Source organism: Hoplias malabaricus, chromosome 1 (genome assembly GCF_029633855.1).
Source record: "Hoplias malabaricus isolate fHopMal1 chromosome 1, fHopMal1.hap1, whole genome shotgun sequence".
NCBI lineage: Eukaryota > Metazoa > Chordata > Actinopteri > Characiformes > Erythrinidae > Hoplias > Hoplias malabaricus.
The window spans coordinates 79264649-79281320 of NC_089800.1; the positions used below are offsets into that span (position 1 = coordinate 79264649).

Below are 16672 nucleotides of genomic sequence, written 5' to 3' on the forward strand. Positions count from 1 at the left end.
CACTTTGTTGTTCTACAATTACAGAGTTTAGTCCACCTGTTGCTCTGCATACTTTGTTAGCCTCCTCTCACCAAAAGGGCCACTGTAGCTGATGAATTGCAAAAATGAGTGTAGAAACAAGGTCGTTCTGATTTTATGGCAGATCAGCATGTACTTAAGATTGGTTTAAACAGTCATGTGTCTTTGCCAGTGAACATATTACACTGTGTTTCAGAACAACAGGTGTGGGTCACCATTTGTTAGTTTACAAGGCAGTAGTTGGTTAAAGGTGATGTAAAAGCTGAGTATTACATACTAATTTACAGCCTATAGCTTTATAGTCACGCGTATATATTCTACAGTCTACAAAAAACATTGCACACATTCATTCTTCAAAAGAGGGTATTTTAAGGGTTCCTCAATAAATTCAATGGTTCCTTTAAGAACCACTAACTGTATAGAACCGTTTGCATGGTGAATTGGTTCTTCAGATTTGGAGAATGCATCCTATACAACACCACCATTTTGAAGCTGGTTCTAGATGGTATCAAAAATGGTTTTGCTCCATAGAAAACACGTGGTTGCAAATAGAATCATTGTCTTTAAGGAATAATTTTTAAATGTGTGTGGGAGGTATGTTTCATTCATTTACATCGTGGTATATGCGTAACATTGTATGATCATAATCTACCATGTGCCAGGTTGGACAGGGTTTATTTGTACTCATGAGAGGAACATAACATACATACAGTAATAGTGCATACATACATCATATTAAAAAATGAACGCTGAAAAACATAATGGAATCCAAAAGAAACCAAGAACAGCAACACATACATAAATAGTCAGCACCATTTTAAAATGTCCTATAGTTTTAGCTGAAGTGTGGAAGTTTGTAGTTCTAACTCTTACTATGAGTCACATAATCTCTACAGTGGGATGTCCCAGTGCTTTGAGCTAAACTACAGAACAGAGGCATGTGGAAGAAGAACCAGTAGAAGACATATATTGCAGTGAATGTCTTTTTAATCTACCACTTCAGTACATTTGTGAGCTATTTGGCCATTGTAAATTATTACAGGGAAAGATTACATATGGTTTACAAAATGTATTAGAAACGTGAACTGTGCTCAGTTAGACACAGTGTTACTTAAACAAGTAAATTATTGAGTCCTATCTCTTCAGGAAAGAGCTGACAATAGAGCATCTGATGGAGCGCCATTAAAAAGCTAAGTCCTTCAACTACGTTCTAACCTTTCTTGAAAATAGGACTAAATGAAGTGCTGAAGTGAATGCACAGGCTGTAATAAATTGGCATAATCAGTGGAATCGTGAGCTTGGTCAGGCATTAGGCAATCCCAGGTAGTTTCACTTTTCAAGATGCAGTAAAATGCACACACACATACGAAAAAAATATAATAAAAATAAAAAAATCAAAGTGATATGTGACACTGTAAACATGGCAGTCATGTTCATTCACATTTATGGGAGGTACACGGCTGTGCTGCTTGTCGGTAAACACCCTTAACAAATGTAAGAATGATCAGCTATCGATAACAGTTTTCAAACAGTGACACAATACAACTCCACCGCACAGGGACACACCGTCGCTGCCACTCATCATGTAGTGTGAAAATAAAACAACATGCCAAACCATCAACAATAGAACTAAATGATGATACACCAATTCTGGCTAAACTGGCAAAAGCTAGATTTGATCACTGTACCCACTTTCCACTGTTCCATAGTGGTCAATCCACTGGCAGGTGGTAAAACAAATCTGCCGTTCAATATCAAAAGTTCAAGATCAAGATCAGAGTAAAATGAGAGCTCTCTGTGCGCTTCATGTCTCCTACTATAGCAGAAATGATGCACAAGGTTTTCTACTCTGTTGAGGACGCGGTGTTTGTTTCTGAGTGAACACGAGAGCTTATTTGGAGGGTCAGAAATGACAGCCGTTGTGTTGATAAACGCAGTCGTTATGCTCATTCCTAGACAAATTCCTGTTCCTGTGTTCTGAGAACAGAATTAACATGTGATCGTTACAGATCAAACGCACACACAACAGCAGCGACTCGTCATGTTGTTTACAGAAAACAGAAGATGACACGGCAGATTTGGCCACCGCTCAGGACACTGGAAAGGGGTTAAAGTCTTGGAATTTTCCACAGGCCGACAGTCAGGTGAATAATAATTAAAATCATTATAATAATAGTAATAAAACATTTTCACTAAAACGTAAAATACAAAAGCAATACTGAGGCTGCAACTTAACATTTAGCCGAGGAGCGTCATCACTTCCGAAAACTACAGTTTAACAAATGGAAAGGCAGGGTAGTACTGTACATAAGTGCAATTCCAGAGATAAAACACTGAGGTAAACACAGAAAAATGTGCCTGGACAATTTAAAAAATGTGGTTAAATAATTATACATTGTTACACATCCTCTAGCCACGTTAATATAAAATTTACTGCCAAGAGTCCAAATTATTTGTATTATTTTAAAAATCATTTAACTGTTGCATATCACAGTGCAGTGTTATCAATGTAGTGATAAATTAGACAGGATCCAGAGATAGCTTAAGTTACTTGCACCACTAACACACTTTATTGAATCATAAGACACTCAGACCAGATTAACCAACTAAAAAAAAATAATGCATCAGTAATCACGTCTCCCACAAACTGTCCACACACGTTCTATAAACACACTGATACCTTGTTTTCCCATTTTCCTTCAGCTTCTACAGTGCCTTTCCTGCTCGCACCATTAACAACACTCTGGTTTTTAGTTACACTCACAGCAAGTGAACAGGGTTAAATCGTTTTGGTCGGATGTGAAGTCAAACAATATTTATGTGTTTCGTTTCGTGTTTTAGTCGTTCAGTGGATCCAACAATAGCAGCTGCTGATGTTACCATATGCCACTGGATCTACCACCAGGAGGAGCCAAAATCCGCTGGGACGCTCTCTTTGGGAGGTTGTCATCAATCTGGGCACCTGTCAGAAGGAAAGTTCTGTAAATTGCATGCCGTGTAGCTTCGGATAACATGCCTAACGAATTATTATTGCTAATAACGAGCTAATAACTGGTAAAAGCTACGGATGTCCCCTTCCAGTCGATAAGTGGTGATAGTTACTACAGCTAGTTACTACTACTGTCCTTCAATGTAAATGAGAAAGAATGTATTAAAATGCCACTGCTAATGAAATGAAGGCATCGATAAATTCATGAGGCAGCGTTTTAGGTCCAAACCAGTGTTTTTTAAGAACTTAAAACACAAAGTAATGCATGTATATGTGGGGAATTTTTCCGCCTTGACTTTAGTAGCTTTTTGTTGTTGATCAAAACACACAGTTAAATTAGCTGCATGAAGATTTAAGTGCAGCTAGTACCTACAACCACAGCTAATGGCTTATTCAAATCTGAGATAAATGAGCTGCCTATTTCAATTTAGAAATAGAATGTTAATTACACTGTATTCGTTCTAAAAACTATATTTGTTCTTTTTTTAGCAGCTTACAGCATTCCCTCCACCTATGTTTTTGCTTCTTTCAAATACTTGACGTGTGCAACGTGGAGCTTTGTTAACTACAAATATAAGATTAGGATAATGAGGATAAAGCAGGTATCAAATACTGAAGGACTCTTATCAGAATCAGAAGTCAACAAACCGGATCAGGACATCCCTAGTAAGTGCCAGCGTTAACCCTGGTTGAGGTACCAGATAAGCTGAAGCTGGACTCGTGCAGATCTCTCATTCCTCCATGGCGGGTGCAGGGCCGAGGGTTCAGGTCTCCGACTATCGGAGCTGTTTCCTTCTTCCCAGAGTTTTGCACTGCAGCTACATCCCCGGTGTAAGGGGCACGGTCCACTCCCTTCAGAGCCTGGCACTAAAAGACAAGGAAAACACACAAGTCCACCATGTTAGTCTTCTGTTTAGAGTCCAGTTCTTCAGTAAGTTTGAGTTTCAAAGTGCTGTGTTACAATGGTCCTTGGCAATACCTTCTCTCGCTGCACCATCTTCTTGTAGAGATAGTCCGGGAAGGTTCGCAGTGGGTAGAACTTTCCAGATCCCTCAGCACAGGTGAAGATGCCATTCTCAAATACCACACGGCCACGACTGATGGTGACCAAAGGCACACCATGGCAGCGCAGGCCCTCATACAGGTTCACATCTCCCCCCTGCCACTGTGTGGTCACAGAAATGGTCCTACAGCAATGAGAGTTACGTACATGAAAACAGCCATGATTTTTATAACCGTTTTTCCATTCTCTTAACACGACAGACTTTAATAGGAGGAATCATACTAGTGCAGTTCAATTCAAACCACACTTTTCCACCGCATGGGTCCGGCTCCTTACGATTCGACTCGACACGGCTCGGCTCGCTTGTCGCTTTTCCACTGGCAGGGCTCCCACACAAAATGAAGCCAGTGACGTCACAAAACCTCGTCTTTAACAGGCATCACTAGCTTTGAAAACCACAACAACGGCGTCGTCGAATTTAGGCGCTGTTTACTCATCGTGTATCGTGTGTTGTTTTTGATTTTTGGACAGAACACGGCTCCGCCCCCAGTTTCCACAGATCAGTTACTTGTTGTAAGTTCAGCTTTCACTGGAAAGTTTCGTAAGCCATCGGCCCAAGGAGCGTTTAAACCTCTTCAAATCACCTCGAGGTAAAGTTACGAGCTGCTGCTGTGAGTTTGGTTCAGGACTGAAAACTTACCCAGTTCCAGGACCAGATTTGGCCAGTGGAAAAGCAAAAGAGCCATGCTGAATCGAGTCGAGCTGTGTAGGTTCCACGCAGTGGAAAAGAGCCAAACAATGTCTTGTTACCTGGTTGCATCAGGGTCCCAGACAACAACATCAGCATCAGCTCCAGGGATGACCCTGCCTTTCCTGGGGTACAGGTTGTAGATCTTTGCAGCGTTGGAGCTTGTTACAGCAACAAACCGGTTTTCATCCATCTTCCCTCCAACCTGATGAGGAAAAAGACAGAGAGAACTTCATAAGCTCTAGTGGTCTATTCCAGCAGGTGCTTTATGTCTTAGGTTCTCAGTGATGAAAGCTGAGAGGCTGAAGGTCACTGGGTACAGATTCTGAGGCCCCATCCATAGGTGTTTACGGGTAAAACATGCTCTTCATAATGCTGTTGGTGTGGACAAAGATTTTTTTAAAAACACCCACAAAAGCTTAAAAATTAAAAAAAGATATATCCAGATATGAGTGGACAGGGCTGATACATGCCATGTCTCTGATAACAGGCCTTCAACTGTAACAGGCCTGTATAAGGGAGATAATGCACAAACTAACACTGGGTAAAATGTAACCCCCCCCCCGGGGGTTGTGCAGTTAAACAAATATTAGTCAGGAAAAATCACAAAGAAATGTGTGATATTCAGCCCAAAGAAAGGAAGGAAACCCACACACACACACAGGGAAAACATGTGACCCAAGGAGAGGATGCCACCCAGGACCCCGAGACCCTATGGCTGTGTGGCAGCAACACTGCAGTACCACTGTGCCACACCATTACAAATAATTTGTAGTTTAAAAGCTCACTATGCTGCAAATGAGCTATGAAACATACCACTCCTTTCTCCCAGATGACACTCATGCGGTCCTGCACCCCGGGCACTCCGTGAGGGATTTTAGTGAAGTCGTCTTTACCCATGGCCTTCTGCTTGGTGGTGAACGGCCGGTGGTCCGATGTCACCACGTTCAGAGTGTCACTGCAGAAGCAGACAGAGATGTGATGGTTAGGAGTCAAGCTTTCTCTGTGATACACAGCTACATAAGTCATTCCCTATGGAATACACACCGATCAGCCACAACATTATGACCACCTTAATGTTTCTACACTCACTCCCCATCCTCTCACCTGCACAGACCATAGAAGAGCATTTTGTGGATCTACAATTACAGACTGTAGTCCACCCGTTGCTCTGCATACTTTTTTATCCCCCTCTCACCCTGAGACAGGGTGAACTGTGCACCTGTATGGTCACCGAAGTTGATAAGTTGGAAACTGAAGATGAAATTAGAAATGTACTTAATATTTAGCCATAATTTAAACAGTCATTTGCCTGTTGCTCTGCATACTTTGTTCGCCCCCTTTCACTTTTTTTCTGTTATTCAATTGTCAGGACCACCACAGAGCAGGTAGCCTTTTATTTGGGTGATGGATCATTCTCAGCACTGCCGTAACAATGAGGTGCTGGTGGTGTGTTAGTGTGTGTTGTGCTGGTGCGAGTGTCACTGCTGGAATGAGAAAACCAAAAACATCCATGTTTTTCAAAACTCCAGTAGCACTGCCGTGTCTGATCCACTCGTACCAATGCAACACACACTAACACACCACCACCACTCCAGCGCTGAGAATGATCCACCACCCAAGTAACAACAGTGGTCCTCCTGACCACTGTTGAACAGGGTGAAATGAGCAAACAAGGTATGCAGAGCAACAGACGGACCACAGTCTGTAATGCTAGAACTACACAGTGCTCCTGTGTGGTCAGTGAAGCCAATAGACTGGACATTGAGTATAGAAACAAGGAGGTGGTCATAGGTTTATGGCTGACTGGTGTATATACACAACAGAACCTACTTTCCCAGTAGACTGAGCAGGAAGTTTGGTGTGTTGGGGTCCAGCCTCAGTGGGGGGACGGTGACGTAAGCAGCAGCATGAGCCCAGTCCTGGTGGTAGTACTGAAGTCCGTTTATAACCGCGTGGGCAGTGCTCGTCTCCCCGTGCACCACTTTACCTGCATAAACACCAGTAAAGCATTATATACTGCAGCTAATGCAGTCAGTGTCTAGGTATGTTTGGATCAGACACTTGCCAAAACAAAAGCTACAAATTGCTATTTCTGTAGTGCTGAGCCCAGAGTAGCAACAACAGAGGCTCTATTCTCCCTGTTACAGCTCAGTGGAACATCACAGTAACTCTGAAGCTGTAATTTTAACGTAAAAATATTATGTTCCTTTAATGCCATGTTTGTTTTCAGAAGCAGAAGGTAATTTATTATTCCGTAAATTCAATTAAACTGAAGACTAAATGGAAATGTCATTAATTCCTATAAAATAATTTATTACTCGTCATTGCATTATTAATTCATAACTACACTATTAATTAGGCATGCATGTACTAAAGAAGTAGTAAAGAAAAATGTCAATAATAACTATAAATAAAAAAGCTGTATGTGAAAGATGTAATGGTCTTACCCTGCATCTTTGCTGAGGCCAAAACATCACCTGCTGACATGCTGGACACACTCACCAGGTAGATGGGGCAGTGGGCCTAAATGGGGGAACATAACACTGTTGTCATCTTCCTCAAAGGGAATACCCACTCTCGTAAACAAAAAAAACTACAACTCATTAATATAACATAAACAGCTGAGACCCTATCACGTTCCAAGTCTTAAAACTGAGATAATGGCACTTTTTTTTTTTAGGAAAAAAAACTATTAGGAAATTCAGAAGTGTCCCCAGTGGACATGAGCGCTAGGACCAATAAACGTGGCAGTTTCCGCCTGAAAAATCATAGAGAATTGTATCAAGACAGGGCTAAAATCATCAGACGAGCGTGAAAACAGTACGCGATTTATGTTGTAACTTGTCGGAGGAGGAAGGAGTCACCAATCCTGATGGAAATAAAATCACAGAGGAACTTTTGTAAAAGTAGAAATTACCTCAGGAACCCACAGACATTTAATCCCATCTACTGTTTTCTATCATTTATTATAAACAGCATGAAGGTGTTTTAACTAGAACAGCATGTTTAAAAATGACATAATGTACATACTGTATTAGCATTCTCTATTTACAGTTTGGTGTAGGTCAGTCATGTTATGTCATTTTTCTACCTCGAGGAATGACATTCTGCTTCATTGTGTACTGTACACACTGTATATGGTTCAAATGACAATAAAGCTATTTGACATGACAACACTAACATGTTCCTACAACCAAACATCAGCAGCCAATCGCCAGATAAGTCTTCGAGTAAACCATCTAGTAATCTTCCTTACGTTCATGTCGTGTTCCAGGAATAAGAGGAAGTCTAAAGCTGAACCCTTAGTAAAACTGGTATAGAGTTTTGAGTCACCTTAAATTTGTTGTGTCCCTGGTTCACAAGACAAAAAGAAGGTGGACCCCTCTGAAATAACCTCTTTCAAAGCAAGGCATTCGAAACATGTGATTAAACTCAGTCCCAGAACAGAGTCTTAGTACAAAGCCAATTGCCGGGTGCGTTGGGAAGTCTTAAACCAACAGTTTCCAAACTATTACATATGTGTGTGTGTGAGAACTGCACACTACTCACTCTGTTGGCAATGGTGATGGCTCGGTGGACAGCCTCGGCCTCCAGCTGTGAACGGAAAATTACCCCCAGTCAGAGAGGAATGCAGGAATGTCTCTACTGTAACCTAATAATCAGCAGACGCCTCAATGCATCAATTATCAATTACCTCCTCAGGCCTGCTGATCTCGATGCCCTCTGGTCCACTGATGCCCAGATCCAGCGCCTCTTTGGCACCCTTGGATGGAGGCAGATAAAGAGCATAATTTCTTAGTTTCTCAACAATTAAATGAATCAAATCAAATCAAAGGAATAATGCTGGAAAAATACTTTAACTCTATAGTACAGCTGACTGATTTATGGTTTATTAACTGTTATTACAGTGTACTGCACTAAATCATAAACATTTAATGTGGGCTGTGAGCACCTTGAGTAGCCTCTGTCTCCACTGTGGTCGATAATTTTGTTAAAAAATGACGCAGGTATTTTACATTCGCAATGACTGTCGTTATATATTAAGTAATTGAGCAACCTATCGATTATTCACAATATCACACTGAAAAACAAACTATGCATAGCCTTTTAAAGGATTGTTGTTTGGAAAAAAGGTCCACTAGGAAGCCTTTAAATAGCTATCAATAGTGTTTCTGTTGTTGTTGTATATATCTGGGGATAAATATTTCAAATACATATATTTAATTTCCCTTCTATTTTTTCCTCTTTCTTTCCAGAAAAAAACTATGACAGCTTCAGTGGATTCCCTGCAGATTCTGGATATTTTCCCTCCTGTGTTTCCTCATTTTGTGCTGCATCTACTAATCTCTAGCGTTTTTTTAGCCCTTACTCAGTCTGAATTCATAAGCATGCAACATGAGGTACCTTATGATTTGCTATAGTCAATTAGTTCCATAGAAGAAGAAAATCACATAATTACTGCTAATAGAACATCTGGAGTAAAGTGGAAAAAAAAAACAGGTGAGGACATTAACATTAACATTACCATGATTTTAACTGTCATCGAACCACTGGTAAATGATTTGGGAATGGTGTATTTGATTTCATTTTGTAGTTTATTTTCTATTTAGTAATCATGACCGCTGTAAAGGCAGTGTGTAGCTCTACGACCACAACCCAGTGCTGTGTCCAGCCCTACAGAGAGAGTAAAGATCAGCCCCAACCTCTGAGACCAGCTCCCCGTTCTCAGCATGCACGCGGGCTATGGCTCCGATGTCCTTACAGTTCTGCAGGGCCTGGAAGAGCTCGCTGTCCCTCAGCATGTACACGTCCTTATAAGCCATGGACATCTGGAAGGAGTTCACTCCTTTTTCTCTCACCAGCGTCTCCATCTGAGCCCTCACCTGCCATGAGGACACAAAAGGCATAGCTGGTGTATGGGGTGCCACAATATTGGTTCCAAAAAGAAACACACCACCGCAATTGCCACATCACAAACACCATAATAGACACTGCTCAGACAGGTGTTTAGACTACAGCTGGTATATGGCTGCCAGTACTGCCAACTCCAGAAACAAACACGCTTTAAAAAGAAATATGTGAACTGCAGGATAGCACAGACATCTCGAGATGTAAACAGGTTTAGTTCAATCGGTTAAGGCTTCAGGCCTCGTACGGTCTTTAGCCTCAAATAGACACCTCTACAGTATATTTGGCTATGCACCACGCTAAGAACATGTTCTGCTGCATCACAACCCACCAAATTAAGTGTACTGGTGACCACGGGCGTCCATCGTGGTCATGTTGTGGCTGGGGGCTTCAAGCTGTGTGTGTGTGTGTGTGCATCAGCCAATGATTTTGGATCTTTCTGTACTACTGTGTTTATATATCACAATCTAAAAGAAGCACAGTACTGTGTTTATTAATATAGTATATTAATATTCACTGGTTTATTTGTACTGTGTCCTCTCCAGGGTGTGGTCCTGCCCTGTGCCTAAAGACTCTGGACCCACCACAACCCAGAACCCGAAATGAACATCCATTAGATGTTTATTTCTTCTTATTTTTTCAAAACCAAGGAATTACATGCTTTTTTAAATCACATTTCCTACAAATTAAATTAACAGCATATAGGAATGGCTTTACAAACTGAAAGCTCCACACCCATGAGTAAAAGCCTAAAGTAAGAGGGAGCATGTACCTTTGGACCCCACCAGGTGACAGCAACATGAAGAGCATAGTCACAGCAGGCCTTGGCATCAGCGTGAGCTCGGCATTTCTCATAGGCGTCCAGCAAAGACTCGTTCTTCTCCGGCAGCACATGGCCTATCACCATGGTGGTTCCTCCGGCCAGAGCAGCCTGGGGATTAAAGCAAACACGTCAACATGGAACCTGAATAACACAGGGGGTTTTATTGCCCCATCTTGTAAGATCTGGTTTGATGTTTAAAAATGTGGGTAATATATTCTTTAATGTAACAGCACAGTGTACAGTAGCTTCTCCTGACTGTAGTTGTACACAGTAAACAGTGGCAGTACAGTCAGCTGCTCTTGCATGAAAGATGACATACATTTATGTTTACATAATTACACAGCCTACTTCAGTCCTTGAGCTGGCACAGTGGAACGGAACAGTGTCCGCGGAAAGAGGCGTGGAATTGTGCGCCATTGTCTTGCGGGACAATGGTGCAAGTGAAAAGCTTTTGCAGCAGTCTTTACAGCAGCTCCCCTCCGTGTCTATGGCAACAGCATCTGATCTGCATTTCTCTGTGTGCTTGGCTAGACTCATGGCAGTAATGTGGGGAGGGGGTGGGGTTCGGGGGGCAGTGAATACCACTTGTGTCCCCAGTGGCTAACAAGCGCTGTTTAGATAACAACTGATTCATTTGTCATTTCAAAACCCTACAGTGCTCTCAGACTGAGTGTGTATGTGTGTTTGTGTGTGTGTGTGGTGTCTGCCAATGAATCATACCCTGAGGTTCTCTGAGAAAGCCTCAGTGTAGGCTAAGTGAGCCATGGGATTAGTTTGGACAGGGCAGCCTGCTACCGCATCCACGTCCCTGTTCCTCAACCATTTCAAAGCGTACGCAGTGCCTGGAGGAGATGGAGAGGTGTGCCACTGCAACTGTGGCTTTCGTTTTAAAATAGAACAAACACGCCGTTATAAATAGCGCCTCACACAGACAAAAATAATTTTTAATCCTTCGCATCGGGCAAAGAGTGCAGGCTCCAGGCCGAAGCACATTCGCGGATCAATCACTGTAGATTTCATGCATTCCTGAGTTTAAGCCTGTGATTTATAATCACAGCAGGTGAAGAATGGACAGTGTGGCCTTACTGCCGTAATAACAGCTCACTGAAAAGAACCCAGCAGATGGTGGGGCTCCACAGCTGTACAGGCCAGAAACAAAAATCAATCTATCATTACTACTCCAGACTCTGTCCTGATTCCAAAGATACAGCTCCACCAAGACATCTGGATCAGATTTCACACAGAAACAAGTGGAGAGCAGGCTGTGCTAGTGTTGCGCAGTGTGTCCACAAAAAGGGTAAACGAATCAATGCACTCAATAATTGGAGTATTTTAATTAAAATGACTGAATTTAAAGGAAAATATATAGTATGTTTACCTTTAAAAAAAGCTGCAAAAATCATTGTGGTGGCTCTGTCTTTGTTAATCTGGGCTCAGCACTGCAGAAACGGCACTATGTTAATTTTGGAGGATGATAGGAAACAACCCCCCACTCCCTCCCCCTTGATTGCAGGACAGTGCTGTAAAGTGAATTACACTTTGCACCTGTAGGGGGAGCCCAGGCAATAATAAAACAACAAAAACTTACTTAGTGTTTCTTTAAAGATGCAGTGATATGTTAACACTGAAAAAGTGGTGTGGCAAGTCACTCTGTAAAATAAGGGTGGATTTGGTGAGAGATTTGATGTATGTTTTAAGCCTTCACATATTAATTACACACACACAGCCTCAGAAAGAAGTTCCAGCTTGAGGACCTGGCTACCCGAGTAACATCAATTGTGGCGTAACTCACAGTGCTGGTCCGTACAGTGCTGAAATTAAGTGAGTGGAAGGAGAGAGACAGCGCTGAACATGGAGTGAAACGAGTTCCCAACTGAACAAGACAGTGAGGCGGGGAGCGACGAGCGAAAGTAGATTTATTTGGAAATAAAGTCCCAGGCAGGAATACACCCTGGAGGGGGCGCCAGTCCTTCACAGGGCAACACACAAACACACACACACCTACGGACACTTTTGAGTCGCCAATCCACCTACCAACGTGTGTTTTTGGACTGTGGGAGGAAACCGGAGCACCTGGAGGAAACCCACACGGACACAGGGAGAACACACCACACTCCTCACAGACAGTCACCCAGAGCGGGAATCGAACCCACAACCTGCAGGTCCTATGACTCAACTACCGGCTGCGCCACTGTGTCGCCCCTTCTTTGATGCATGAAAAATTAAAATAAAACTCCATACAGAGAACGTACTTAATAGACATTTCCATCTCCGAGTTCTGATCCAGTTGTCTTTAAACACTCCTTCAACATGAACACACTCATAAACATCAGATAAATTCACTCAGAAAAATCTAACGCAGCACAACCCACATTACAAGATGTTCTTCCACACCTTGTATTTAAATATTTCCGCCAGAAAGATCGCAGCTGCCCAAAGTGCAGCGTAACCATTCGTTCAATTTCTGATCCTTAAATATACTTTCCTTCTGAATGTCACATGTAAGTAAAGCTGTAACAAAGTATCATTTCTGAAATAAATATCAAACATACAACACTTTGATGTCAACTTCTGGTGCTGTGATACACTTACACCTTCCAGGCACTTACTGTTACATTCATTAACACAGTAATAATAATATAATAAAAGAATATAATATGCCTTTTATTGCTCTTCTGTTTGTTTCTTGATCCAAATGAAGAGAAAATTTATTTGTGAGATGAAATTAAATCTAAAACATGTTGAATTTGTGAGAGTAAGATCTGTACAGTTAGGGCTGTGCAGTATCGTATTGTGTGCAATAACATCTCAAAAGTTTCGTGATTATCGTTATATTCTCACTTGTTTACGTAACGACATCATGCAGTTACATGTAACATGGTGTACATTCATTATGTGAGTCATTTAGGCACAGAAACAGGGACGTTTCTGTGGAATTTTGCTCTGCATTAAAAACACGACTTCAGTCGCGTGGAGGAGGTTTGGACAAAACTTAAATATTCTAAATGTTTTTAATACAATGTCAGAATCTTCAATCTAAGCAGATGTTTACACATTTGTTGTTTCTTCTTAATATTAGAAATTGTTAGATTTGTACTATTTATAAATTATAATATAAGATATTTAAAATAATTAATATTAATATAACGTTTACTTTGTTGCAATAGTGTGTTCTTGAAATTAATACAATTATTTTCATTGTTTTTTTTTATATCGCCAAGAATATCGTTATCACCAAAATACCCTGAAATATCGTGATATTATTTTAGGGACATATCGCCCACCCCTATTTACAACCATTAAATACAAGCAACGACAGCAACAGAGGACATCATCATTAATAGAGAGCATCTGATTAAACTGCAGAAACAGCCTGTTGAATGTCATCAGGCACAAATGGAAAACTTCTACCAAATGTTTTAATCAGATCGGTTTAGATCTGCCTGATATTTCAGACTAATATTTGATTTGTTAACTGCCTGTATTCCAAAGCACACCGAAAATGTAGTGGTTTTATTTCAGTTTCAATCTCTATGTTTTAAAGTTTCTATATTTATTTATTAATGCCAATATCTACATGAACAATGTTGGATATCAGCCCACAGTTCACACACCAGTGCAGTTTATTTTGATGCTACACGGTAGATGCTCTGTAGATAATTAACTCATTTAAACTTACGAAATATCTCAGATTTCCCTTAAATTTAACAGACAACAACAACACATTCTAAGCCTAAGCTCACCCTACAAGGTCCAGCTTCTGGTTCTGATCTCAATCCTAAAGATACACAGTTAGCATTCACTGTACCTTGGTGCCGCTGTAGAAGTCGTCAGCAGTGGTGGCGTTCATGAACGTCTCCTGCAGGTGGACGCTGGTGTCAATGCCTCCGGGCAGCACCAGCTTTCCCGTAGCGTCAATCACCTTGGCACCGCCTGGGATCATCAGTTCCTTTCCCACCTGCTGGATGATGCCATTCTCGATGTACACGTCGGCCTCCTGGGTGTAGTCATCGTTCACCACTTTGCCCCCTTTTATGAGGATGCGCACCATCGAAGATCCAGAAGACATGATTCTTTCGACCTAGGAGACAGAAACAGAGAGAGAGAGGAGACAGGAGATGAGCAACTACCAGCTAAGGTCCCTCTCCGAAAGCTCTCCCAACCTCCGCTCATAGCACACCAGTGAAAACTCAGTTTTTCCACATGTGGTCCGCCCAGCTCTGTAATCATGGGCTTGGAAGGCAATTCCCAGATTTGAGGAATCCACTGGATGAACATCACTCCAAAGAGTGAAGGATTTTTAAGATCTACAGGCCACTTTTGACAGAAGCGAGCCTCCAAACATCAGACCACGGGACATAATCACAGTGTGGAATATCGGAGGGGTGGGGGAACGGACTTCAGCTCTGCGCCTCCACGCTCGGCACTAATAATTTGTCTCTAATTACTGCTCAGCCTCACTCTGACGAAGCCCTGCAGCAAACCAACGCCACATGTATGTGTTCGGTGAGCACATCTGTGGCTTAACTCTCCATGTTGCGGAGTGTGCTACCCCTGGGCACCAGATCAAGCGAGTTATATCATCCGGCCGGAGCGAACAGCAGCGTCAGCCCTTATAAAGAAATCATGATGCTGCGAGTCAGGGGCGGTTCTGACCCAGATTGCGCAGGGCGTCGTGTGCAGAGGGACGCAGGTGTGCTAGGAGCAGGGAAAACGGGACGGAGGCCACCCCTTGGTGTTCCAGATCCCTGTAGTGTGAGCACGGAGCATGCCACAGCCATGGCAAGTGGGTGCGGCAAATTCACAGCATGACGGCACCCCCTCCTGTTACAGAGCCCCTGATTGGGAGGGGAAGCGGAGAAGGGGGGTGGTTGCCAAGGGAGCGGGTGAAGATGGGTGTGTCCGCAGCCATCCTCAGACAGAAGTACAGGGGTACTATATTAAGAAAGCCAGCAGTGTTACACTGCATATGCTTCACATACACTTACATCCTGCTTCTCTGCGAGGGCCTAAAGACAAATTAGTCACGCATTTGTTCCCCATCATGGCTCATGTGAGCTGATTCTGCCATGACCCATTTTACTGAATTTAGCACGTTATATGCAAAGCAGACAGAGGAGTATAAACCTCATGGACACATCAGGGGCACTGGTTTAAGATTTGGCAGCACAATAAAGAGGGGATATAGTCTTGTGTGAGGGTGTGAGGGTGGAGGCTGAGATCATGGGCCATGTTTCACATCCAGCTGATGTTACTCCACGTTCCGTCTCAGTTTAGATGCTGTAAACATTTACATTCCTTCTCCATTCAGAATGATCCTTTGACGTGGCAGAAGAGCTCAGCACGCCAGACAGCACAGAGATGGAGGGAAGAGGAACTGCATATGACATGGAGCTGAAGGAAGAATGGAGATGGAGGGTCCATCCCTTTTGGATGATACAGAGCACAGACACACAAAGGGGCGACCAAGCCCTTTGACTAATGGAGGCAGGCTTGATGCTCATAGGACACACAGCGACCATTTCTGCCCACTTTACAAGATGCAAGATATGCCAGCAGGATTACACGCCTGATTTAACATTTATCCGTCTGTGAGGTCAGATTACAGCGGACATGTATCGACCAAGCCCTCGTCAATTCTGTTTAGAGCTGATTTGACTCCAACTGTGGATCACTCTGGTTTTTGGGAATAGGCACAGGACCAAAAAGAGACCATGCAAATTCGAGACGAAGGCATCGAGCAATGTGAAGTGTCTCAGAACCAGGACACAGCATGATGGCAGATTATAATTTATAGGCTCATGCCATGGACTCCTACATCCTTAAATATTATGTTCTAAAAGCAAATAAATATCACAGATATAAACTCTACCGAACGCACACACGCTTACCTCCTTCGTTGAGTCCCAAACGGCCGTGTTTCGCCCGGGTTTCGGTGCTGTGTGTCTGTAACGCTGGCTGACACCCGCAGGCTCTCGCAAAGGCAGATGCTCAGCTCAGTAAACCTCACGGTCCGTCACAGCATCCACAGGGAGCGAACGGACCAATCAGCGTGCAGGAACGCCGTGATTGACAAAGCAGTGACCAATCAGAGCGCGATGAGGGTGGGCTCAGATCGGGCGCCCTCGGCGCGTACCATTGTGCGGATTTAGAGGGGGAGTCAGGAGTAGGGTTTTACGT

At 42.7% G+C, this 16672-nt stretch overlaps 1 protein-coding gene across 4 annotated transcripts; it reads right to left on the reverse strand.

The window, feature by feature from the left end:
• Positions 1-682: 682 nt before the first annotated feature.
• Positions 683-16459, reverse strand: dpysl5a (dihydropyrimidinase like 5a). 4 transcript variants are annotated; one of them, XM_066674300.1, is made up of 13 exons: positions 16384-16459; positions 14301-14573; positions 10442-10600; positions 9465-9644; positions 8456-8524; positions 8311-8355; positions 7209-7284; positions 6592-6748; positions 5575-5716; positions 4821-4963; positions 3987-4194; positions 3706-3874; positions 683-2980 (listed from the first exon to the last, which is right to left on the reverse strand). In XM_066674300.1, the coding sequence occupies exons 2-13, from the start codon at positions 14559-14561 to the stop codon at positions 2895-2897; spliced, it is 1695 nt and encodes a 564-aa protein (XP_066530397.1). In that variant the 5' UTR covers positions 14562-14573; positions 16384-16459; the 3' UTR covers positions 683-2894. The 4 variants fall into 4 exon arrangements, with proteins under 4 accessions (XP_066530397.1, XP_066530423.1, XP_066530415.1 ...); XM_066674326.1 differs by having other exon boundaries at positions 3656-3874; XM_066674318.1 differs by lacking the exon at positions 16384-16459 and adding an exon at positions 15149-15195.
• Between the last annotated feature and the right edge of the window lie 213 nt (positions 16460-16672).

What these genes read in the sequence shown, in the direction of transcription:
- dpysl5a (XM_066674300.1), bottom strand. Translation starts at nt 14,561, where the DNA reads ATGTCTTCTGGATCTTCGATGGTGCGCATCCTCATAAAAGGGGGCAAA. An exon ending in CTGCTCAGTCTACTGGGAAA is followed by an intron (nt 5,717 to 6,591) that starts GTAGGTTCTGTT and finishes CTGCTTCTGCAG; the next exon opens with TGACACTCTGAACGTGGTGA. An exon ending in AGATGGTGCAGCGAGAGAAG is followed by an intron (nt 3,875 to 3,986) that starts GTATTGCCAAGG and finishes CTTGTCTTTTAG; the next exon opens with TGCCAGGCTCTGAAGGGAGT.